Source organism: Bos mutus, chromosome 9 (assembly GCF_027580195.1).
Source record: "Bos mutus isolate GX-2022 chromosome 9, NWIPB_WYAK_1.1, whole genome shotgun sequence".
NCBI classification, from domain to species: domain Eukaryota; kingdom Metazoa; phylum Chordata; class Mammalia; order Artiodactyla; family Bovidae; genus Bos; species Bos mutus.
Window position 1 is genome coordinate 68,454,677 of NC_091625.1, and position 26,080 is coordinate 68,480,756.

Genomic DNA, 26,080 nt, shown 5'->3' on the forward strand with positions numbered 1-26,080 from the left:
TTTGTCAGGCTATGTCCCAGATGATGTGAAGAGTGACAAAAAGGAATAAAAAAATTTAAAAATGTTATTGTTAGGTCGAGTAGGCTTCACACACATTGAAGACTTCTTTTTTAAAGCATGTGTTGTGAAAAAAAGAGCCTTTAAATCTTACTGAAAACATCCACTTATTCTGAGAAGCATGTTGTTTGTGTTCAAGGCAAGATATTAAGCATCCCTGTTAGGGTGGAACAGTCTACCAAAAGAAGTGGAAAGCTTTCACCATTCCATCCCGGGGATATGCTCTAAGAATGGACTGAGTTTTAACAGAGGAAATAGGGAGCCCATGGTGACAGGGAGGTCCCTGAAATGAGAGAAGGAGGTTTGAGGTAAGACAAAAGGGAAAGATAAGAAATGTGGACCTTGACAGGACCTTCCCATCAGAAGGCATTTTAAAAAACTTTACAAATACTCTATGAGCCAAAGGAGTCCTGCCTGGAGGTTAACATATTATCCCAGGCTGCCATTTTGCAACTTTTGGGTTCAGTAGATTCAGCCTCCAAAGAAAATAGGGTTAGGTTGGTCAAGCAATATTGAATGTTTGCCAAGTGGCATGGCCATGCTGGACATTGGAAATAGATACACCACTGAAGAATGAATTTTATGGGACTCTGCCCTCACGGTCAGCTCATGTCTGTCATGTTCAAAGCCAAACTTCACTGCAGTTTACCTGCAGCTAGCTCCACCTCTCTCTCTCCACCCTCAGCCCAAAGGAGCAAAGAGAGGCTTTCATTCAAGGCTCTTAAAAAAAAAAAAAGGTAATACACAGAATTGAAAGAGACATGTGTACCCCAATGTTCATTGCAGCACTGTTTATAATAGCTAGGACATGGAAGCAACCTAGATGTCCATCAGCAGATGAATGGATAAGAAAGCTGTGGTACATATACACAATGGACTATTACTCAGCTATTAAAAAGAATCCATTTGAATCAGTTCTAACGAGGTGGATGAAACTGGAGCTTATTATACAGAGTAAAGTAAATATCAGAAAGAAAAACACCAATACAGTATATTAATACATATATATGGAATTTAGAAAGACGGTAATGATGACCCTATATGTGAGACAGCAAAAGCGATACAGATGTAAAGAACAGACTTTTGGACTCTGTGGGAGAAGGTGAGGGTGGGATGATTTGAGAGAATAGCATTGAAACATGTATATTACCATATATGAAATATATCACCAGTCCAGGTTTGATGCATGAGACAGGGTGCTCAGGGCTGGTGCACTGGGATGACCCTGAGGGATGGGATGGGGAGGGAGGAGGGTGGGGGTTTAGGATGGGGAACACATGTACGCCCATGGCTGATTCATGTGAATGTATGGCAAAAACCACTACAATATTTTAAAGTAATTAGCCTCCAATTAAAATAAATAATTTACAAAAAAGGTAATACAAATGAAACATATTTACAAAACAAAGACTCAGACTTAGAAAGCAAATTTATGGTTACCAAAGGAGAAAGGTGAAGGGAGAGATATTGGGAGTTCGGGACTTATGTGTACACAGTGCTATATTTAAAATAGTTAACCAACAAGGTCCCACTGTGTAGCGCAGGGAACTCTGCTCAATATTCTGTAATAACCTAAGTGGGAAAATATTTGAAAACGAATAGATACATGTGTATTTATAACTGAATCACTTGGCTGTACACCTGAAACTAATACATTATTAATCAACTATACTCCAATCCAAAGTAAAAGAAGAAAAAATTAAAAAGGCCAGCCATAGAGATTGTGGGCCTCCAAGGGAAAGGACTCTTTCAGAACTTTGTAAATTCATTCTGGAGAAGAGGAATAAGAGTGAAACTTAAAAAATGGGAGTGGGGAGGGAATAATTGGGAGAAATAAAAGAAACTTCATAAGGAACTAAAAGCACATTGTAGTGAAAGGCAAGAAATGGAAACTGTAAAATAGGGACTAGTTATGCAGAAATGTACCAAATTGTTCTTGCCTATCCATTCTCATATAAGCAGTGAATAACCATTGCAGAGGTGGGCAAAAAATTTTCTTTTTTCTTTTTTCCCACTGGCTTAAGCATTTTAACGAACAGTCAGAGATAAAGATACTAGTATTTTGCAGTATTTCTAGAGATGTGTTATAAAAATTTCTTCAATAATATGAAAACTTCTTAAACTTAAAAAAATAATTGGATGCAATAACCCAGAAAATGTCCATTGCACTGTGATGCCGTATTAGCACACTTAAATTCTTCAGTCTTTTAAACCAATCAATTCTTTCAAAACTGAGTAACGTCAAGATTGTGATGATAACAGCAAGGGGTACCTTAAAATCATAATGTTCGATAAATTACAATGTAGGACTCAGGGCTGGATGAGGCACAGGACTACAGCTCCTGAGAGAGACTGGAGAGCTGATCTGCTGCTGCTGCTAAGTCGCTTCAGTCGTGTCCAACTCTGTGTGATCCCAGAGATGGCAGCCCACCAGGCTCCCCCGTCCCTGGGATTCTCCAGGCAAAAACACTGGAGTGGGTTGCCATTTCCTTCTCCAATGCATGAAAGTGAAAAGTGAAAGTGAAGTCGCTCAGTCATGTCCGACTCCTAGCGACCCCATGGACTGCAGCCTACCAGGCTCCTCCGTCCATGGGATTTGCCAGGCAAGAGTACTGGAGTGGGTTGCCATTGATCTAGGAAGGGCCTAACTTGGAAACTGTAAGCTGGGGCCGTGGGAGTGAAAAACCAGGTTCTTATTACAGATCCAAACTAGCCCATGGGGCAACCAAGGCATATGAGAACACTGGAGGTCAAAACGAGGGAAAACCAGAAACCTTGTGGTGAGACAAGAACCAGCCATATCTCTGTATCTCAAGGGAAGCAGAGGAAGAGGAATATGGGTCACCGATGATCAAAACCTGTGCCAGTGAGACCATCCAGCAGTGAGGAGGCCTCAGGAACAGCCACAGTTCCCCACAGATAGGATGGAAGGAAACCTAAACACCCTGCAGGGCAGCTGAGCAGGCAAAAAGAGGAACTGGGGAGCTGTGTGCCATGCTAAGTTGGTTCAGTAGTGTCTGACTCTGCGACCCTGTGGACCATAGCCCACCAGGCTCCTCTGTCCACGGGGATTCTCCAGGCAAGAATACTGGAGTGGGTTGCTATTCCCATCTCCAGGAGATCTTCCTGACCCAGGAATTGAACGTTTGTCTCAGCTATGTCTCTTGCATCGGCAGGGTGGGGCAGGGTTTACTACTAGCACCACCTGTACATCTTAAAATGCTGAAGTTCAAAATGTTTCCAAACAGTGCTCAAACCAAACGGACAGAACCACAGGCCATAAATGTGCAGCTCCTGGGCATTCAGTTCAGTTCAGTTGCTCAGTTGTGTCTGACTCTTTGTGACCCCATGGACAGCAGCACACCAGGCCTCCCTGTCCATCACCAACTCCCAGCGCTTACTCAAACTCATGTCCATCAAGTGGGTGATGCGATCCAACCATCTCATCCTCTGTCGTCCTTCTCCTCCTGCCCCCAATCTCTCCCAGCATCAGGGTCTTTTCCAATGAGTTGGCTCTTCGCGTCAGGTGGCTTAAGTATTGGAGCTTCAGCGTCAACATCAGCACTTCCAATGATTATTCATTCAGGACTGATCTCCTTTAGGATTGACTGCTTGGATCTCCTTGCAGTCCAAGGGACTCTCAAGAGTTTTCTCCAGCTCCACAGTTCAGAAGCATCAATTCTTCAGCACTCCTAGGCATTAAGTCTTTCAAAAGTGGACATATTGCCTTAAGTTCAAGTCATACCCTAATTTGAAGGATTTTAAGAAAATGTGAAGCATAGTGTCTTTTAAAAACTATGCCCCCCTTGAAAGTGTTAACTTGGATTGGAATTTCTTAAAACTCGAAATAAACAGCTCTTTAAGTCATATTTTATTACAGAATTTCAATAAAGAATTTGTGTCAAAGTGTAAAGGTAGAAGGCATTAATATTCATTTGAATCTCAGTGACAAGATGATTTTTCTAATATTAATACCTACCTCTACTAAATCAAAACAATGGTTAATAGTTTCAGCCACCCCAGAGATCCATTCTGCTTAAATATTTGGCATGCTGTTAAGTGACTGGATGTTGAAATCCTACTTCCTTTTCCTTTTCTTTCATAGAAGGAGAATATGGACTGGGCACATCAAAAATCAGTGTCTCTAGGAAGTTGAGGGTTTGAGACAGTCTTCTTGGACACTCAATCCCAAACACATGGAAGGAAGCTATGAGAGCAGCCAAAGCTGTAATACAGTCATCCACCTTTGTGAGTCTCTCTTTTTCTAAATACAAAGAAAATTCACAGACATCCATGTTGAAAGGGTTCTTAACTTCTAACACAGGCGTGGACACTTGCACCTGAATAAAAAAGATTACAGTCACTACCCTGTGGTATGTAAAATAGCTCAATAATACAATGTGCCTCAATTTAACCATGATATTACAATAAACGCACTTGTTACAATTAGCATATTTGTAAATATGACAAAACATAACTTTAAAATAGGCCACCATCCTGCTTCAATATATCGTATTAAACATCAAACCAATGATCACTGATGTACTGCATACCTTGTCATTCACAATGACAAAAAGGCTGGAATCCTCCCCAAAAACATCTGGTAGGAGTAAACAAGTGGCTGTCATCTTCATATCTGTCAAAGCAAACATATTTACAGTCCAAGTAAATGTTGTAAGTAAAGCCAGTATTAAAAGGTGTGGTTTTTTGGTTGCTGTTACTTACCTTCTAAAGAACAAATAAGCTTTCTTAGATCTTAGTTCCCCTAATATTTTTTTTAAACAACATCCCCATGTAGTAAACATTCAAGATCTCCTGTTCTGCCCTCCATATTATAGCCAAGAGGAGGCAAGATTTCTGTACTCTCTGTCCATCTGCCAGAATGATTTCATTGTACTTAACCTGTGGTCTGTAAATTACCTTCTATATGAAATTAACAGGTTACTAGTTTCCTAAATATTATATCACGTATACTTTTAAAATCTATTCTTAAGCTCCTTCTACTTGAGAAATTATTTTTTCTTCCTCACGTATTTTTTCACTAAATTCTACAAAATATAGCTTTCCTAATTATCCTAAATTATACAGGTAACTGAGACCAGATCCCCCTATCCCCCAGGTTTACTAACGTTTCAACATGTCTTCGTCTGTATGCTGTTTCATCTTTTCTTGCAATGCAATATAGATTGGGTTGTCCACCAGTGACAGAGAAGCCAGTATATTTTCTGAATAGGATTCCAAAATGTGCCTTGTTTTCTTACAAATATCTGTTCTTGTAAGAAGCTGGAATTCTCTGAAGAGCTGAAAAAAGAAAAAGATCACAAGAGAAGCTAACCTATGGACTACAAGGAATTAAATTACTCTGTAGAATTACATTGAGTTTTGAATGCTAGTTTATATACTAGATATTGGATTAATTTTAGTGGAGAAGTAGACGTAAGACAGAGGAGGAGAAAAGAGTGGAAGCCTGAAATAAACAGAAAAAGATAAATAGTGGACATGACAAACATCTAAGCATGCAGAACTAAATCTAGATACAGACTCAAGCAAATGAGGGTAACAAAGTAATTGGGGGAAAGAGCAAACAAAAAAGAAATCCCTCCTCGATGAATGCAATGAATATTTTGGCTGTCTGTGTTACCCAGCCGAAATTCTAGGATCTTACACTTCCTTACTACATTGTTGTTTTGGCACTCCAGGAAGAAGCACAAGAAGAAATCTATCCGATTTTAGGAAGCAAACCTTGAAAAAAATCCCTAACCCTATTATCCTAAAGGGAAAAGAGCTTTAGAGACACTGTAACATCAGACAGAAATAAAGGATGAAAAACAATCTACGAGATTCGATTACGAGATGAAAGCAAAACCAGTTAACCTGTATGGAAACCTCTTTACTCAGAATCACTTTTTCCTGCGACCACCTAAATTCTTCTCTTGGGAGAATTCCAGCACCACTCCCTCCCAATTTTTTTTTTTTTTTTTTTTGACAGAGTGACATTATAAAACTCATCACCCACACTAAAAGGAATTATGTAGTCATTACTTTCCCTAAAACTCCATAAAAAACAGTTATATACTACCCACTGGGTCTCATTGCTTCTTGAATGTTTTGGTGGATCATAAATTGCCCAAAGATTAGGTCTGAAAGTTATCAGAAAACTGGAATGCACATCCTCATAAAGGCATAGCAACTCTGCTATCAGGCAACCCTCAGTGGGCACTAATCTGTATTAATACCCTAAAAAGAAACTCTCAGAAAGCAGGGAGATGTGAAGTGAAACACAAGGAGGGTAGAGAGTCCACTTTCTTGGGTGCAGAATCTAGGAATTTCTTTAACTTTTTTAAAAAAAGAGAATTTCAGGTTGACATTAAAGTTGCAGAAAGAGTAAATAGAGGTCACAAATGGCCTTCATGCAACTTTGCCCAAGGCTAACATTTCTGACTGATTTGAAAATAAGCTGTAGACAGGATGCCCTCTTAACCCTTAATTCTTCATTGCATATTATTATTCCTTGTACTTAAGAATTACAAGGACACTATCCTACAGAACAACAGCATAACCATAAAAATCAGGAAAATCTAATCCACAGACCCTATTTAAACTTTCCAGTTGCAATCATGCTCTTTACAAATCTCAGATTTAATCTAGGAACACATGAGATTTAGATATGTTTCTTTGGTCTTTCAGTCTGAAACAGCATCTCAGTTTTCCTTAAATTCCTTAACATACTTGAAAAGTAGAAGCCAATTACTTGGGAGAACACCCTTTCATTCCAGGTTCATATGATGTTTCTTCATGATTTACATATTTTTTAGCAAGAATGCTGGCACTTCTCCATCAGGAGGATGGTTGTTGGTCCCATTATTGAAGATAGTAACTGATTGCTCGGGTAAAATGGAATCTTCCAGGTTAATTCATATATATGTAATAATTATTAATTAAAATACAGTTGAATGTATTTTATGGGGCGATCCCTTGAGCTGGTGTAAATATCTTGTTCCTACTGTAATTTTCATCTGAAAGATTTAGCATTCACCAATGATTCTTGCCTCAATCAACCATCTACTGACTCATTTAGCATTTAAAAAGATCAGTATTTCACTGGTATTTCACACACAGTACTCTGCTAGGTACTTTGGGAACTACCACAATGTTTAGAACATGCTTAGCTCAGTTGGTAAAGAATCCGCCTGCATTGCAGGAGATCCCGGTTCAATCCCTGGGTCAGGAAGACCCACCAGAGAAGGGATAGGCTACCCATTCTTGGGCTTCCCCTGTGGCTCAGCTGGTAAAGAATCCATCTGCAATGCAGGAGACCTGGGTTCAATGCCTGGGTTGGGAAGATTCCCTGGAGAAGGGAAAGGCTACCCACTCCAGTATCCTGGCCTGGACAATTCCATGGTCTGTATAGTCCATGAGGTCACAAAGAATCAGACACGACTGAGCGGCTTTCACTTTCATTTTTTCACTTTCTAACATTTTAGACTATTGGTTTAAGAATTTTTGCTTTAAAAGTATATTTCATACATGTGTCAATCTGTCATACTCTTCTAACAGTTAGAGGCTACCAGATATTGCTGTTCCTAGCAACTGAAAGAGAATCAAGCGATAAATAAGGTATGGTTGCTGAAAATGAATTAACTAAAATAATCTATGTAAAGCACTAAGAACATGCCTGCTATGAAATAAACATTCACATGTTCTCTATAGACATTATTATTAAAATAAAACTTCAGACAAATTCTTATTTCAATTTTTTTTTTTTTTTTTGGAGCGGGGTGTGAAGAGAAGAAAAACCTGTAAAACTTCTCATTTCATTTGGTTTCTTGCACCCATAGCATTCCTTCATGAAATGCGTTCTCAGATAAAACTCTGATGAATCTTTCATTATATACTACAGCCAAAATTACAGTAAAATTATAATAGGACCTTTAATGGCCACCTCAAATAAACTAAATGGAAGGATGTTTGATTTACCCATAAAAACTTCATATATTTTAAGACCACTTAAAGAATCTATCTGCAATGTGGGAGAACTGGGTTCAATCCCTGGATTGGGAAGATCCCCTGGAGAAGGGAATTGGCTCCCCACTCCAGTATTCTTGCCTGGAGAATTCCATGGACAGAGGAGCCTGGTAGGCTACAGTCCATGGGATCGCAAAGAGTCAGACATGACTGACTTTCACTTTCACTTTATGGAATAATTTGGGATGATAAAGGAAATAGATTGTAAGTAATGCTGCAGGCTAACAGCACCCTAACAAACTATCTTGATTGTCTAAATGCGTGCAAAGGGAAAATGTTTCCCACTGTCAAAGTCCCCAAAAGCAGGGGGGTGGTGCCTTGGGGCACCACTGGCAACTCTTCACATCTGATGACAGCCAGTGCGTGTTATCAGAATGAGTCCAGAAATTCTTACCAAATGCTCCTCATTGTAGCCCCTTGGACCCCACACATTCTACTGAGATTCACACCCATCATCTTGCTACACAGTCCTGTTACTGCTCCAAGAAGAAAGAGCGAAAAGTCCATTTGAACACACTAATCAGAGTATTATAGGTAAATACAGATACCTGATAAGGGCACTGCAGGAAAGGAAACATTTTAAGAATGTCCTTCAGAGGTGTTCTGCCGCCAATCAACTTTCTTCTTATTTCCAAAGTCTGGCTCATCCTCTTATCAATTTCTCTCCAATCCTTTTCTGTTTTCACATATTCTTGCTGGAACCAGTTAATATGTTCATCTACCTCAGGATCTAAACAAACAGCTTCCTCCTGCAAAATATTTTCAAAATATCATATGTTCCACGTTTCAGGTGGCAGTTTAACACTCCATGAAGACTTGAATTATGAGCTGTTGTTACATACTCAGTAATGCCCTCATATGTAGCATTATGTTTGACCTTGACTAACAAATGCTGACAATGCTGTGAACAAATCTTTGATGCTGTGAACAAATCAAATAGTTAATTACCAACTATGGAGTTATAATCTGTTCTCTTGACAGATTTAAGAGCTATTCATTTCCTACACACCCTTTTACATGGATATCTAGATTATCCAGAAGTGTAACATGTAATAAGAATGTCATTTTTCCTATGCATTTAAATTTTAGAATGCAAAATATTAAAAAGATAAAGTTTTTAATGAAGGTTTTGTTATTGTTTGTATTCTTCCTTTTTAAATGCCTATTTGGAGTTATAGTACCAGGCCATATAATCTAAATTCAAAACAAATACAGTGGCTATATTGTGATACTAAATCATGAAGTTGTCAATTATATTCCCTATACATTTGGGTACCTTGGATCAGGTGGGGTGGCTAAAAGGTACCCCACGTATTCTCATTAAAAATCTAAAGCAAAAAAAAAAAAATCTAAGGCAGGCGGAACAAGACGGCAGAGGAATAGGTGGACGTGTAGTGCATCTCTCTCCACGGATACATCAGGAATACAACTTCAGACACAGAAGTGGATGCAGAACACCAGCTGAGAGCTGACAGGAGTACCTGACCAGTGGAAAAGAATATGCAGAACCATGCGAAACTTGGTAGGACAAAGGAACTAGGGGGAAAAACAGGAATGTTTCTAGGATGGACCTGCCCTTGGTGGGTGGAGGAACTGAAGCAGGGGTCCAATCCCCACATCCAGGCAATCGTCTGAGTCAGAGGAAAAACATCTAAGGTTGAGAGTGAAACAGCTGATCTGTGGCAGCCTAAATGGATTGAGAATTAAACAGTCCTTGCTGCAGCCATACATACCCCGGACAGGGAGGCAGGTTCCCTAGAAGGTGCAGCAGCTGGGAGCTGGAGTTTTGGGATTGTGGAGCGAGCAATCACAGGGTGAGGACTCTCAGCGAGGGAAAGCACTCTGACAGCAGTGACTCAAGAAAACATTTATTATTCTTATGTTTTGACCTGTTGTGTAGTAGACTCTTTTGGATTTTTTTTTTTACTTTTTTCTTTTTTTCCCCTTTGCCCCCTGCTCTGTTGTAGTTGTTGATTTTATTGGCACTATGAAATCTAATTAAGCTCTTGAGTTTTGTTTTTTGTTTTTTCTTTTCTCACATTTTTTATTGTTGTTATAATCCTCTGCCTCTATATTGGGCTTCTGCAGTTCTAAGGAGTTTTCCCTTTTTTCTCTTTTTCTTTTTTTAGTTTTAATTTTTTAAGCTTATTATTATTTTTTATACATGTATTCCTTTGTTTGCTTTTCCTACTGTTCTTTTCCCCTTTGCAATTAATCTTTAATGTATATAAATCTTCTTCATCTAAGTTTATTTAACTTTGCATATCTATTCTTTCTCTCTTTCCTTTCCTCTCAACATATTTGTTAGTTTTGTTTTCATTGCTTTATTCCCCACTTGGCACCTTGCTTCAGTTTTATTTTCCAGTTTGAGCTTTAGTTAGTGTTGTTCTTAACTGGTAGATATAATCTTTTATTTCCTTTGTTTGCTGGATCAATCTACTGTACTTTATTGGACTGTTTTGATTTTGCTTATTTTACAGTCATCAGGACAGTATGGTGCTGGCACAAAGACAGAAATATAGACCAATGGAACAAGATAGAAAGCCCAGAAATAAACCCTTGCACCTATGGGTACCTTATTTTTGACAAAGGAGGAAAGAATATACAATGGGGCAAAAACTGCCTCTTCAATAAATGGTGCTGGGAAAACTGGACAGCTACATGTAAAGAATGAAATTAGAACACTTCCTAACACCACACACAAAGATAAACTCAAAATGGATAAAACCGTAAATGTAAGACCAGAAACTATAAAACTCTTATTAGAGGAAAACATAGGCAGAACACTGGATGACATAAGTCAAAAAGATCCTCTATGACCCACCTCCTGGACTAATGGAAATAGAAGCAGAGTAAATAAGTGGGACCTGAATAAACTTAAAAGTTTTTGCACAGCAAAGGAAGGTATAAGCAAGGTGAAAAGACAACGCTCAGAATGGGAGAAAATAATACCAAATGAAACAACTGACAAAGAATTAATCTCCAAAATATACAAGCAGCTCATACCACTCCACACCAGAAAAACAAACAACCCAATCAAAAAGTGGGGAAAGTACCTAAACAGACATTTCTCCAAAGAAGACATACAGATGGGTAACAAACACATGAAAAGATGTTCAACATTGCTCATTATTAGAAAAATGCAAACCAAAACTACAATGAGGTATCACCTCACACCAGTCAGAATGGCCATCATCAAAAAGTGTACAAACAATAAATGCTGGAGAGGATGTGGAGAAAAGGCAACACTCTTGCACTGTGGTGGGAATGTAAATTGATATAGCCATTATGGAAGACAGTATGGAGATTCCTTAAAAAGCTAGGAATAAAACCACATATGATCCAGCAATCCCACTCCTAGGCATATACCCTGAGGAAACAAAAATTGAAAAAGACACATGTATCCCATTGTTCACTGCAGCACTATTTACAATAGCTAGAACATGGAAGCAACCTAGATGTCCATCAACAGATGAATGGATGAAGAAGTTGTGGTACATATACAAAATGGAATATTACACAGTCATAAAAAGCAATGCATTTGAGTCAGAGGTGGATGAAACTAGAACCTACTATATAGAGTGAAGTAAGTCAGAAAGAGAAAGATAAATTTTGTATTCTAATGCATATATACAGAATCAAGAAAAATGGTACTGAATTTAAGGGCCTAGATCTGATAGATAGAGTGCCTGATGAACTATGGAATGAGGTTCGTGACATTGTACAGGAGACAGGAATCAAGACCATTCCCATAGAAAAGAAATGCAAAAAAGAAAAATGGCTGTCTGGGGAGGCCTTACAAATAGCTGTGAAAAAAAGAGAAGCGAAAAGCAAAGGAGAAAAGGAAAGATATAAACATCTGAATGCAGAGTTCCAAAGAATAGCAAGAAGAGATAAGAAAGCCTTCTTCAGTGATCAATGCAAAGAAATAGAGGAAAACAACAGAATGGGAAAGACTAGGGATCTCTTCAAGAAAATCAGAGATACCAAAGGAACATTTCATGCAAAGATGAGCTCGATAAAGAACAGAAATGGTATGGACCTAAGAGAAGCAGAAGATATTAAGAAGAGATGGCAAGAATACACAGAAGAACTGTACAAAAAAGATCTTCACAACCCAGATAATCACGATGGTGTGATCACTGACCTAGAGCTAGACATCCTGGAATGTGAAGTCAAGTGGGCCTTAGAAAGCATCACTACGAACAAAGCTAGTGGAGGTGATGGAATTCCAGTTGAGCTATTACAAATCCTGAAAGATGATGCTGTGAAAGTGCTGCACTCAATATGCCAGCACATTTGGAAAACTCAGCAGTGGCCACAGGACTGGAAAAGGTCAGTTTTCATTCCAATCCCAAAGAAAGGCAATGCCAAAGAATGTTCAAACTACTGCACAATTGCACTCATCTCACACGCTAGTAAAGTAATGCTCAAAATTCTCCAAGCCAGTCTTCAGCAATATGTGAACAGTGAACTTCCTGATGTTCAAGCTGGTTTTAGAAAAGGCAGAGGAACCAGAGATCAAATTGCCAGCATCCACTGGATCATGGAAAAAGCAAGAGAGTTCCAGAAAAACATCTATTTCTGCTTTATTGACTATGCCAAAGCCTTTGACTGTGTGGATCACAATCAACTGTGGAAAATTCTTCAAGACATGGGAATACCAGACCACCTGACCTGCCTCTTGAGAAATTTGTATGCAGGTCAGGAAGCAAGAGTTCAAACTGGACATGGAACAACAGACTGGTTCCAAATAGGAAAAGGAGTACATTAAGGCTGTATATTGTCACCCTGCTTATTTAACTTATATGCAGAGTACATCATGAGAAACGGTGGACTGGAAGAAACACAAGCTGGAATCAAGATTGCCGGGAGAAATATCAATAACCTCAGATATGCAGATGACACCACCATTATGGCAGAAAGTGAAGAGGAACTCAAAAGCCTCTTGATGAAAGTGAAAGTGGAGAGTGAAAAAGTTGGCTTAAAGCTCAACACTCAGAAAACGAAGATCATGGCATCTGGTCCCATCACTTCATGGGAAATAGATGGGGAAATAGTGGAAACATTGTCAGACTATTTTTCTGGGCTCCAAAATCACTGCAGATGGTGACTGCAGCCATGAAATTAAAAGACGCTTACTCCTTGGAAGGAAAGTTATGACCAACCTAGGTAGCATATTAAAAAGCAGAGACATTACTTTGCCAACAGAGGTCCGTCTAGTCAAGGCTATGGTTTTTCCAGTGGTCATGTATGGATGTGAGAGTTGGTCTGTGAAGAAGGCTGAGCACCGAAGAATTGATGCTTTTGAACTGTGGTGCTGGAGAAGACTCTTGAGAGTCCCTTGGACTGCAAGGAGATCCAACCAGTCCATTCTGAAGGAGATCAGCCCTGGGATTTCTTTGGAAGGAATGATGCTAAAGCTGAAACTCCAGTACTTTGGCCACCTCATGCGAAGAGTTGACTCATTGGAAAAGACTCTGATGCTGGGAGGGATTGGGGGCAGGAGGAGAAGGGGATGACAGAGGATGAGATGGCTGGATGGCATCACTGACTCGATGGACTTGAGTCTGAGTGAGCTCCGGGAGTTGGTGAGGGACAGGGAGGCCTGGCATGCTGCGATTCATGGGGTCGCAAAGAGTTGGACACGACTGAGCAACTGATCTGATCTGAATGGAGAAACAGATATAGAGAATAGACTTATGGACATGGGGAGAGGGGAGGAGAGGGTGAGACGTATGGATAGAGTAACATGCAAACTTACATTACAATATGTAAGATAGATAGCCAATGGGAATTTGCTGAATGGCTCAGGAAACTCAAACAGGGGCTCTGTTTCAACCTAGAGGGGTGGGATAGGGAGGGATGTGGGAGGGAGGATCAAAAGGGAGTGGATATATGTATACCTATGGCTGATTCATGTTGCGATTTGACAGAAAACAACAAAATTCTGTAAAGCAATTATCCTTCAATTAAAAAATAAATAACAACAACAACAAAAATCTAAGGCGATCAGGGAATTCCCTGGGAGTCCAGTGGTGAGGACTCTTTCACTGTTGAGGCCCTAAGTTTAATCTCTGATTGGGGAAATATGATCCTGCAAGCCTCACAGCTCAGCCAGAAAAACAAACAAACAAACAAAAAACCCTAAGGCAATCAACAGGTTTTGGGGAGACAACAAAAAAACTCTTGAAAAATTAGCTGAGAGGACACTTGGCTGAACTACACTTGAATCAGCAAGTTGACATCCTGTCATCTGACCAGAATGTGAACAGATGTTACCTATAAAAGATGGGAAAAATTAGGACTTTTACAAGTATATTAGGAAAGTGTCAGGTAGATCCACTATCTGTGAACATAAGATGATTAGCAAGACATAGAACAAGTGAACAAATTTCTAGAAAAAAATGTAACATACCAGCAGATCGAAAAGAAATTCCTACAACCTTATATAAATTTAGTTAGAAAATAAAAGTCTTTCCACAAAGAAGATACCAAGACCTGAAAGTTTCACAGTTAAATTTTGCTAAACTTTCCAAACAGAGCGTGTACCAAATTTACATAAATTCTTTCAAGGAGTCAAAGAAAAAAAAAAGAATTCTATGAAGTATTCCAGTCCATTCTACGAAGGCCTCTGTGAAGCCTCTGTGATTCCTAAACCTGAAAGAACTGTATGAGAGAAGATAATTACGGGCCAATCTCATTTCTGGACAAAGTTGCACATACTAGGAACAAGGAAAAACTAACTTGGATTTACCCCAGAAATGCAACAAGGGTTTGACATTAGTAACTGGTCATGCTTCCTGCTAACTACGGTGTATACTGGAGAGTGTCGTTTAACCCTCTAATTCCTCTAAGGTAGTCGTCCACTCTAGAGTCACTGGCCACATTGGCTATAGACCACTTGAATTGTGGCTAGACCAAATTAATACATGTGCTGGAAACACTGGATTTCAAAGACTCAGTATGCAAAACAAGAATGTAAAACATCTCATTAACAAATTTTCATAATGATTACATGCCGAAATGATAATATTGGGTTAAGTAAAATATAGTTTTAATATTATAATTCCACCCGCTCTGTTTCACTTTTCTTGAATGTGACTACTAGAAAATGTTACATTATATCTTTGGTGCATATTATATTTCTATTGGAGAGTGCTATGTTCGATGGTAGGGTTTTCTTCATACCAAATTCCAATCATCCCTGTTTTTACTTCTATTGTCATCAAAGTGACTTTGAAAACGATGCTTCCTTGTGTAACTTGAGCAGTTTTCCTTAACACACAGTCATGTGTCTTAGTCAGCAGGGAAAGGGCTTTGACTTTGCCCCATGTTTCCAAGTGCACAGCTGACTTGTAAACCTTCACAGTATTAGCAAATGTGCCACCTGCTGATGGCAGTAATTGCATTATATCCAGAATGCAATTAACTGTCAACGTTTTTCTTCAACTTTTGCTATCTTGTTCAGTTTTGCACCATGAGAGAAACAACTGTGGAAAAGGCTATAAAAATGATTAGAATATTATACAATAAATTATCATCTGTCAGGTACAGTAAGAAGCAAACAGTAAATGCCCTAAAAGAAATTCAAAGGAACCTCATAGATGTCCTTAGCATTTGACTATCCAAGCAGTTTTTTCATGGCTTTCAAATCCATTTGATTTCTAAGCCAAGGAAAGCTAACACAGAGAACTACTAATGACTTTCAAAGTCATGGGGTACTTATATTCCCAAATAAATAGAAAACTAAAATGTTTTAAGAGAAATAAATTACAGTAGTCCCCTCCTTATCTGCAGGGCATATGTTCAAAGAACCCCACAGGAAGCCTGAAACTAGAGATGGTATTGAACACTAGGTACAGACTGTTTTTTCCTTAACAGACCTATGATAAAATTTAATTATAAATTAGGCACACTTAACTTTCACTTTTCACTTTCATGCACCAGAGAAGGAAATGGCAACCCACTCCAGTATTCTTGCCTGGAGAATCCCAGGGACAGGGGATCCTGGTGGGCTGCCGTCTACAGGGTCGCACAGAGTCGGACACAACTGAAGTGACTTAGCAGCAGCAGTAACTAACAACAATAACTAAAAATAAAATAGAAAAATTATAATGATATACTGTAATAAAATTTATGTGAATGTGGTCTTTCTCTCAATTTAAAACCTATGCATTCTTTATTTCTAGAATTTTCTGTTTAATATTTTCAGAACATAGTCCACCATAGGTAAGTGAAATCTCAGACAACTCAGACAATGAACCTGTATAAATATGGTGCTTGTAATTTAACACCTAGCAGTTAGTTAGCTAGCTAGCTTCTTTATCTATTTAACCAATGTTTGGAGGACTTTGTATGCAAGGGCACCCCAGAATCATTTATTAAATCCTTGTGTTACTGTCCTAGATACGGCATAAGTTTTTTTAAAAAGCACCAATTAACCTCTCTATGGAAACTTCTGTGACATTCCCAGTATATTTTGATATTGCAAGTCAGAATTGGACAAAATATTAGTTTTGTATTTTTCATACTCTGAGAAAAGTCCTTAGAACTCCATCACTTGATGAAGCTTGCCAGGAGCAGAAGAATTACTGAGATGTGGATCCAAAGCCTGACATGCTGAGCTTGGAGCTGCTGGTATTATTCAGGATAGGCAAGATGCTGCTGCTCTACCTAACAACCCCCAGATGTTAGAGCAACAGAAATTTATCTCTCATGGGACAGACCCATCTCTTCATCCTCTTCCTCTGAAAAATCTGGCTTTACCATCTAGAAAGTCAGTCACCACTGCCAAAGAAAGGGAGAAGATGGAGCACCGCATACTGGATCTTCAACACCCTTGACATTCCTTCTCACGTTTCATTGGTCAGGGTCAGTCCCATGGGCACATCTCACTTCAAGGGAGTGGAGAAGTACAGTCCTGCTGGTGGTCTGGAGGAGCCGAGCTGAGTACTTGGTGAGCAGAAATCATATCCACACTCATCTTCCTCTGGGTTTCTTATTATGTGACACCATAGCTCTCCTTATCATTTTAGCCAATTTCAGGCAGTGTTGTCTGTTATCTATGGCCAAAACCATGATAACTGAATGCTGCTGCTGCTGCTGCTGCTGCTAAGTCGCTCAGTCATGTCCGACTCTGTGTGACCCCATGGACTGCAGCCCACCAGGCTCCTCCGTCTATGGGATTTTCCAGGCAAGAACACTGGAGTGGGGTGCCATTGCCTTCTCCGAACTGAGTGCTAGAACACCCAAATCTCAAACCAGAAAAAAATCCCCTATATAAATTCTATATCCAGCAAAACATCCTTCAGATATGAAGGAGAGATTTAAGACATTCTCAGATAAATAAAAAGTGAGAGAATTGGTCACTAGCAGATCTGCCCTACCAGAAATTCTAAAGGTGGTCTTTCAAGCTAAAATGAAATAACATGGACTATAACTGAAATCAACATGAAAAAATAGAGTACTGGTAAAGGTCACGACATAGGTAAACATAAAAGACAGTTTAAAATAGTTCTCTGGTTGTAACTCTCCCATCTTGTTGGTTGTAACAACTGCATGAAACAATAGTTATAAATTCTGTGTTGAGGGACATACAATGTATAAAATTTAACTAACAGCACAAAAGGGAAGAAGAGTATTGTTATACAGGGGCAAAGTTTTTATATGCTATTACAATTAAAAGGGTATGAATCCAAACTAGATTATTATAAATCAAGGTATTAGTTGTAATCTCCAGGGCAACCACTAAAGAAAGAACTAAAAATGTTTATTTACTAAGAGAAACAAAAAGGGGAATTACATTAATATACTAGAAAATATCTACTTTAACACAATGGAAGGCAGTAATTGAGGAATAAGGGATAAAGTAAGAAGAGATGACATATATTAATAGAAAACAAATAGTAGACATAATTCCTACCTTATCAGTAATCATATTAGGTAATTGACAGAATGGATCTAAAAAATGTATCCAACTATATACTGTCTACTAGAGACATACTTTAGATTCAAAGTCATAAGTAGGTTGAACGTAAAAAGATGGGAAGAGATATATTATGCTGCTGAGTCACTTCGGTCGTGTCCGACCCTGTGTGACCCCATAGACGGCAGTCCACCAGGATGCCCCGTCCCTGGGATTCTCTAGGCAAGAACACTGGAGTGGGTTGCCATTTCCTTCTCCAATGCATGAAAGTGAAAAGTGAAAGTGAAGCCGCTCAGTCGTGTCCGACCCTCAGCGACCCCCATGGACCGCAGCCCTCCAGGCTCCTCCGTCCATGGGACTTTCCAGGCAAGAGTACTGGAGTGGGGTGCCATTATATTATGCTAGCAGTAACCAAAAGAGAGAGAGAATAGCTATACTAATATGAGACAAAATAAACAACACAAAAATTGATCCTAGAGACAAAGGAGGATATTTTAAATGGGAAGAGAGCCAATCCATTAAGAAGATACAATAATTATCAACTTACACACATTTAACAATGGCCCAAATGTCATGTGGCAAAAACTGACAGAAGGAAGCAAGAGACAATGATAGTAGTTGGAGATTTTAATGTCACTTTCAATAATGAATAGAAACACTAAACATGTGATAAACTAGCAGTTGGAAGACCGGAGTGACTGTTATTCCTGGAGAAGACAACAGGGATTGTAGGAATTTGGAGCTGGATAAGGGCTTCTTGGGAGGCAACAGTGGTAAAGAATCTGCCTGACGATGCAGGAGACATAAGAGATGCAGTTTCAGTCCCTGGGTCAGAAGATCCCCTGGAGGAGGGAATGGCAACCCACTCCAGTACTCTTGCCTGGAAAATCCAACGGACAGAGGAGCCTGGCAGGCTACCGTCCATAGGGTCATACAGAGTTGAACATGACTGAAGTGACTTAGCATGAACAGAAATCATGCATAAAACGAAAACCTCCAAGAAAATATCATCAAAAGGACTTCTGAAGAAACAGGATTAAGTTACTTAAAATTCTAAAAAAATTAAAGTATAGATTAAATTAGCTGATAAAGATAAAATAATCTGTGCATTTAAAGATCACAATAGTAGCCTCCAAACTGAGAGGTCATTGCAACTAGGAAAAAAAATAGAGAGAAAAGCAAAAGCCTTTGTGGGAAATTCAAAGTCCTTCCTGTACTGCTTTAAGAAAAAAAATTAAATTTTCACCAGATAAATTCAGAGTTCATTTACTCCATAAAGACAGAAGAGAATCTTTTCAAAGTGGATGAAAATATCAGGTACAGATATGAAGAACTGGACACATGAAAGATTCAAGCCAAGTTTTTTCAGAAAAACTTGAAGGAAGCAATGACTATTATCAAAGTCAGCTTATATCCCATGACTAACAAGTTTATGGTAATAAGTTGAAGGTTTTACTGGCTGTAAGAAATCTCGATAATTTAAGAAAAGAAAATGTGTACTTTAGCCAAAAAAAGCATTTCGAAAGTATATTTAGATCCTGGTGTTTCAAATGAGGCATTTGGCAGAAACCCAAGAGGACCACCAATGAATCCTCTGGATGAAGAGATTCCCAGGAAAGGATGTGCATCAGGCTGTGTCAGCGTGAAATGAAGGATTCCTCCATACACCACCTTCATCTTGTCACAGCAGGCTCTTCATGAGAGCAAGACAGAACTTAGCCTAGTGCTCCTTGCTCTGGCAGATGCTCAAAACCTTCCTTTGGTCCTATATCCACTTGCCCTCCCACCTCACTACCCCTAGTCCAGGCTCTAGTTCTCTGTAAGAAGTCAAGTGCTACAAAGGAGTCCCAGGGGCAAATTCTTGAGAAAAGGACCCACTATCCTTCTCCATATTCCAGAAAATGGGGGTGACCTGCCCCAGAAATGTCTATACACTAAGTGCTAAGTGATACTGAGTAATAAACATTAAGTATGGTTTTTCCTGTGGTCATGTATGGATGTGAGAGTTGGACTATGAAGAAAGCTGAGTGCCGAAGAATTGATGCTTTTGAACTGTGGTGTTGGAGAAGACTCTTGAGAGTCCCATGGACTGCAAGGAGATCCAACCAGTCCATTCTGAAGGAGATCAGCCCTGGAATTTCTTTGGAAGGAATGATGCTAAAGCTGAAACTCCAGTACTTTGGCCACCTCATGCGAAGAGTTGACTCATTGGAAAAGACTCTGATGCTGGGAGGGATTGGGGGCAGGAGGAGAAGGGGACGACAGAGGATGAGATGGCTGGATGGCATCACTGACTCGATGGACTTGAGTCTGAGTGAACTCCAGGAGTTGGTGATGGACAGGGAGGCCTGGTGTGCTGCGATTCATGGGGTCACAAAGAGTCAGTCAGACATGACTGAGCAACTGAACTGAACTGAACTGAATCAAATGAATTATGGCAATGGCATTAAGAATAGACTGATAGACCAATGGAATAAGAGTGAGTGCCCAGAACACACTCAAGTCTTTTAGGGGGAAGTTAACATACAATTAAATTGCCACCATAAGCCAGTGAAAAAAATAAGTGGTTGTAAGGGCAATAATTCTATGGAGATCCTTACCTAATGGCATATACAAAAATAGACTCCAGATGACTCAAAGATTTAATCATAAAAGTGCAAACTATAAACTTCATAAAAGAAAGAGTAGGAGAATATCTTTGTGACTTAGAGTATGGGAAGTACTGCTTCCTACAAATTAAGAAGAAAAAGATGCCAACCCATTAAAAACGGGGCAATGGAACTAAAGAGGTAATTTTCTAAAAGAAGGAATTCAAAACTCTAACAAACACATGGAGACATGCTCAGACTCATTAGTTATCCAGGGAAATGCAAATCACAAGACTGAGATTACAGTCTATACCTGTTAGTCTTGGCAAAACTCACAAGGCTGGCTAACGCCAAGCACCGGCAGGAAGACCAAGATATGCAGTACTATGGGGCTGAGACTGACAAAACCATTCTAGAAAGCAATTAGTCAAATTAAGTACCCATGCTGGCCCCATCAGTTCCACTTCTGGGTGGACAAGCCAAAGAAATAACACACAGCTTCATCCAAAACCAGCCAGGTATAATAGTGTTCTCTGTAGTACCATTCATGGTGGGAAGGAAGGGGCTTGAAGCAAGGACTTGTAAAAATTGCTGCAAACATGGGGTAGAAATACACATGGTAACATAAACGAGACTTCAAAAGTGTCAGCGAAAAAGTGAAATACAAATGAGGTATAGAATTGCATTTGTGTGTGTGCTCAGTCATGTCTGATTCTCTGCGACCCCATGGACTATAGCCCATCAGGCTCCTCTGTCCATGGAATTTTTCAGGCAAGAATACTGGAGTGGATTGCCATTTCCTCCTCCTGGGGATCTTCCCCATCCAGGGATTTAGTCCCCATCTCTTGTATCTCCTGCATTGGCAGGCAGGTTCTTTATCGCTGCACCACTTGGGAAGCCCAGAATATCATCTACATTGAGTCAAATATATATAAACCCAAAATTATGGTACACATTTTAGAACACCTCACAAATAAAAAGTACTCTTGCCTGGAGAATGCCAGGGATGAGGGAGCCTGGTGGGCTGCCGTCTATGGGGTCACACAGAGTCGGACATGACTGAAGCAACTTAGCACAAACAAAAAGATACAGATGAAACACATTAGAAGGGCTGCCCAAGAGCAGAGGTGGGGAAAAGGGCATAGAAGAATGAGCACATGGGAATTCCTTGGTGGTCCAGTGGTTAGGACTCCGTGTGCTCACTGCTAAGGGCCCAGGTTCAATCACTGGCTGGGAAACTAAGATCCCACAGCCATGTAGCATAACAAAAAATAAAATAAAAATTAAAAATAAAAGGACTCTCATACTTAAAAAAAATGAATGAGCACAAAAAGAAATGAGTAGAACAAGAGAAGCCTGGCACAGAACAATGATGATAATGTGCCATGAGGTGAGTTTGAGTCACTCGACTTTAACACCTCAGGTTTTTCACAAGAAAATAATACAGTACAAAGTTAATTCCACTACACTGCATACATACAGTTCCTATAAGCTTTTAATACCAATATGTCTTCATCATTTAAACAAGATAATATTGTCAGCAACTTAAGAAATTACTCAGTTAAAACACAGACAGAAATAGACTCACAAACATAGAAAACAAACTCAAGGTTATCAAAGGGGCAAAGGGGTGAAGGAGGGATAAATGAGGAGTTTAAGATTAACAAATACATACTACTGTATATAAAAGGCACAACAACTCAGGACCTACTATATACACAGGGAACTATATTCAATAGCTTGTAACAACCTATAATGGAAAAGAATCTGAAAAAGAATATATATGTGTGTGTGTGTGTGTGTGTGTGTATGTATAACTGAATCACTGCTAAAACCTGAACCACTGTAAATCAACTATGAAAGTGAAAGTGGCTTAGTTGTGTCTGACCTTTTGTAACTCCATGGATTGTAATTCTCCAGGGCAGAATACTAGAGTGAGTAACCTTCCCCTTCTCCAGGGAAGATCCCAACCCAGGGATCGAACCCAGGTCTCCTGCATTGCAGGCAGATTCTTTACCAGATGAGCCACAAGGGAAGCCCAAGAATATCAGAGAGGGTAGCCTATCCCTTCTCCAGCAGATCTTCCTGACCCAGGAATTGAACTGGGGTCTCCTGCATTGCAGGTGGACTCTCTACCAACTGAGCTATCAAGGAAGCCCTAAATCAACTATACTTCAATAAAAAAATATATTGCTCAGTTAATTCTACTGTTTTGAGAATCTGCTTGTGTCTCTGTTTATAAGTACTCTAAAAAGTATAATAAAAGGCAATTAAGCAAGTGAAACAGATTTATCAATTCACAGGGCTACAAGTTGCTTGGACCTAAAGCTAAAACTCAGATGCCTAAGAAGCAGTGTTGCTTATGCTTATGCTGCATTTGATTGAATGTACAACCAGCAGTGACATGGGGTCATGAGGTTGGCAAAGGATTTTTAAACATCACATTTAAATCCAGTATTTTTGGAGGATTGATCTAGAAACATAGCCTGGGATTCTGACAAGTATAGCTCTGCGTACCATGGTTATAATTCCTTTTAGTAGCAGAATGTCAGGAACCAAGGCATTTTTAAGACTCACAGGTGGATGCTTGATGCTGCTGAAGCTTTGGGTTTTATAAGGGCTTCCCCAGTGTCTCATCTGGTAAAGAATCTGCCTGCCAATGCAGGAGATGCAAGAGATGTGTTGGATCCGTGGGTTGGGAGATCCCCTAGAGGAGGAACTGGAAGCCCACTCCAATATTCTTGTCTGGAGAATCCTGTGGACAGAGGAGCCTGGCAAGCTACAGTTTGTGGAGTTGGACATGACTGAGTATGTGTGCATGTGACACACACACACAGAGCATAGTTTAAGCAGTGCCACGCTGACCTCAGAGATTAAGGGAGGAGGAGGGTTGCGGACAAAAGATCTGTGACCTCAGACTCACACAAATTCTGCAGCTGCTTGGTCATCTTCAGAAGCCCACATGAGGGGAGTAAGAAATGCACTGTCCTTCACTGAGGCAGCTACCATCAATATTTTGGTAAATTCCTTCTAACAACAGAAACAAAACAAGTGAAAAACTCTTCTCCTCCCTTATTTATTCCCAAAACTTTTCTCCAGTTTAGCAAAACCCACTTCCCTGCTTTTGAGGGGATGGCCTGCCTCCTGGCTTGTTGCCTACATCAGCATTTCCCATCTCTCTAGCACAAGGGGTAACTTTTTTTCTAGATTATGGAAATGCTGTGCCCAGTCAAGAAGTTTTAAAACATGGGAAAGTTGCCCAAGTATATCTTAATCCAACTATCTTCAGAAATCATAAAGACATATAAAAGAGCTATAAGAATTGAAAATGCAGACTGGAAATAATTTAGGCAACTCATCTGAAGTCTAAAATCCCATGAGATAAGTGGTATATTCACTGAACTTGTCCCTCCACTCTTCTTGGTGTTTTTCCATTTGCTTAGTCACTATGTTGGGTACAAAATACAGAAATACATTGTTTCTGTAATATCCTAGTGTAAAATTTTTTTCATTCTTTGAAGCACTTGGCTTTACAGAACATTAGGTCATAAACAGAGACATTACAATGTTTAAAGAACCAGCAATGTGTAGCTCCATTTGTAAGAGTGAGAAAAGTAAATTCTTACCAATTAGATTTGCTTGGCAAGAAAAACGTTGCCTCTTTTTGCCCCAGCTGGCAGGAAGGTCAAAACTAAATTCTGTTGCAACTTAACTCATCTTGGGCCCTGATACATTCAATCCCTCTTCTTTTTGTAGCAAAGACCCCTGCATGGGCCTTGCTGCTGCTGCTGCTAAGTCGCTTCAGTTGTTTCCGACTCTGTGCGACCCCATAGACGGCAGCCCACCAGGCTCCCCTGTCCCTGGGATTCTCCAGGCAAGAACACTGAAATGGGTTGCCGTTTCCTTCTCCAATGCATGAAAGTGAAAAGTGAAAGTGAAGTCGCTCAGTCGTGTCCGACTCTTAGCGACCCCATGGACTGCAGCCCATCAGGCTCCTCCATCCATGGGATGGGCCTTAGTAGGATTCAATTTAAGACGCAGGCATGTCTAGGAGACTCCAAGATAGGACCCACAAAGGGCACAGTTACAAGATGAACTGAGGTGGTTATGAGAAAGAATAAAAAGATGACTGTACAGGCTGGGTCAATGATGGCTCAACACAAGACAGGAGCTGCCATTCAGCCTGTGTCTGTCAGGGTGACCTCTGACCCCATGGGCTTACCCTTGCTGGGGACAATGACTGCTTTTCCAGTTTTACCATTCATCCCACTCCAGTGAATTTTGGTGGAACACACATCAAAGGGAAAGAAATAAAACTGAATTTTTAAAATATTAATTCATTTATAAAGGAACTCCATTTGTAGTATGAGGAAAATCACATATTTTGAGAATACTTATGCATAATGTAATTATGTTCCTTTACAAAGTGGCTCTTTATTTTAAGAATATAAAATATATTTTCAAACAAATCTAATTATATCTTATGATTTTAGTTTAAAATTGGAATATTGCAGTTGAAGTTTCTATAAAATCACATCTCTTAATTTATGTACCTTTCATCTGTCTTGTCTTTTCATCAAAGAGCAGATATAAAATTGTATTACCTTAACTGGACTGTCATTTTGAAAACACTTTGAAAGTTACATAATAAGATATTTAAAAATACATCTTGATCTAACATTTTTCTTATGTATAATGCTAAAATGAATAGTTTACAAAATATGTTTAAAAAAATACTCCCGTCCCCTGAGACTTATAAGTAGTGACAATAAAATTGAGATAATCTGATAGGCTGCCCTATTAATATTAAATAATTATACTAGCTGAAAAAGAAAACAGAATATTTATACCGAGTACATTCACTAGCATAAATGTGCTTATAGTGAAAAGTTAGATTTACATATTCATGTTGTGCTGCGTGAGTGCTAGGTTGCTTCAGTCATGTCTGACTCTTTGCGACCCTGTAGACTGTAGCCTGCCAGGCTTCTCTGTCCATGGGATTCTCCAGGCAAGACTACTGGAGTGAGTTGCCATGCTGTCCTCCAAGAGATCTGCCCGACCCAGGGATCAAACCTGCGGCTCTTGTAGCTCCTGCACTGTAGGTGGATTCTTTACCACTGAGCCACCAGGGAAGCCCACTCATTCCTATTGGATTGAGGGAAAAACAGTATTTCGGGGGACATGAGATTTAGCTTCTTGAACTTGATAGTTAGGACATCCTTCCCAAGGAGCTCAGTCTATTTTATTAGCAGGGGACATTTTTGTTTCTGAGAGCATCTGGGGGCCATGAAGTAGATAATATCTACAGAACCTCAGGTAATTAGGACCCACATCAACATTATGGTACAGCAAACCCACTGTAGAGTAGGGAATCTCCAGACCCTGCCAGGGGCCCTTGGCCTGAAGTTCCTCACGGCCGCCTCTGTACAAAGCAAGAACACTGTGGAGTTTTGTACCCATGTCTGTGGATTATCTTCCTCCC

At 39.7% G+C, this 26,080-nt stretch overlaps 1 protein-coding gene across 2 annotated transcripts in view; it reads right to left on the reverse strand.

The window, feature by feature from the left end:
- Nucleotides 1-24: 24 nt before the first annotated feature.
- Nucleotides 25-26,080, reverse strand: part of SAMD3 (sterile alpha motif domain containing 3) — a 47,768-nt gene continuing 21,712 nt past the window's right edge. For both annotated transcript variants that reach the window (XM_070376660.1, XM_005907403.3), the window contains 4 exons: nucleotides 8,631-8,831; nucleotides 5,187-5,358; nucleotides 4,611-4,693; nucleotides 25-4,397 (listed from right to left, as the gene is read on the reverse strand). In XM_070376660.1, coding sequence (XP_070232761.1) covers nucleotides 4,113-4,397; nucleotides 4,611-4,693; nucleotides 5,187-5,358; nucleotides 8,631-8,831 — 741 coding nt within the window. In that variant the 3' untranslated portion in view covers nucleotides 25-4,112. The remainder of the gene's footprint in view (nucleotides 4,398-4,610; nucleotides 4,694-5,186; nucleotides 5,359-8,630; nucleotides 8,832-26,080) is intronic.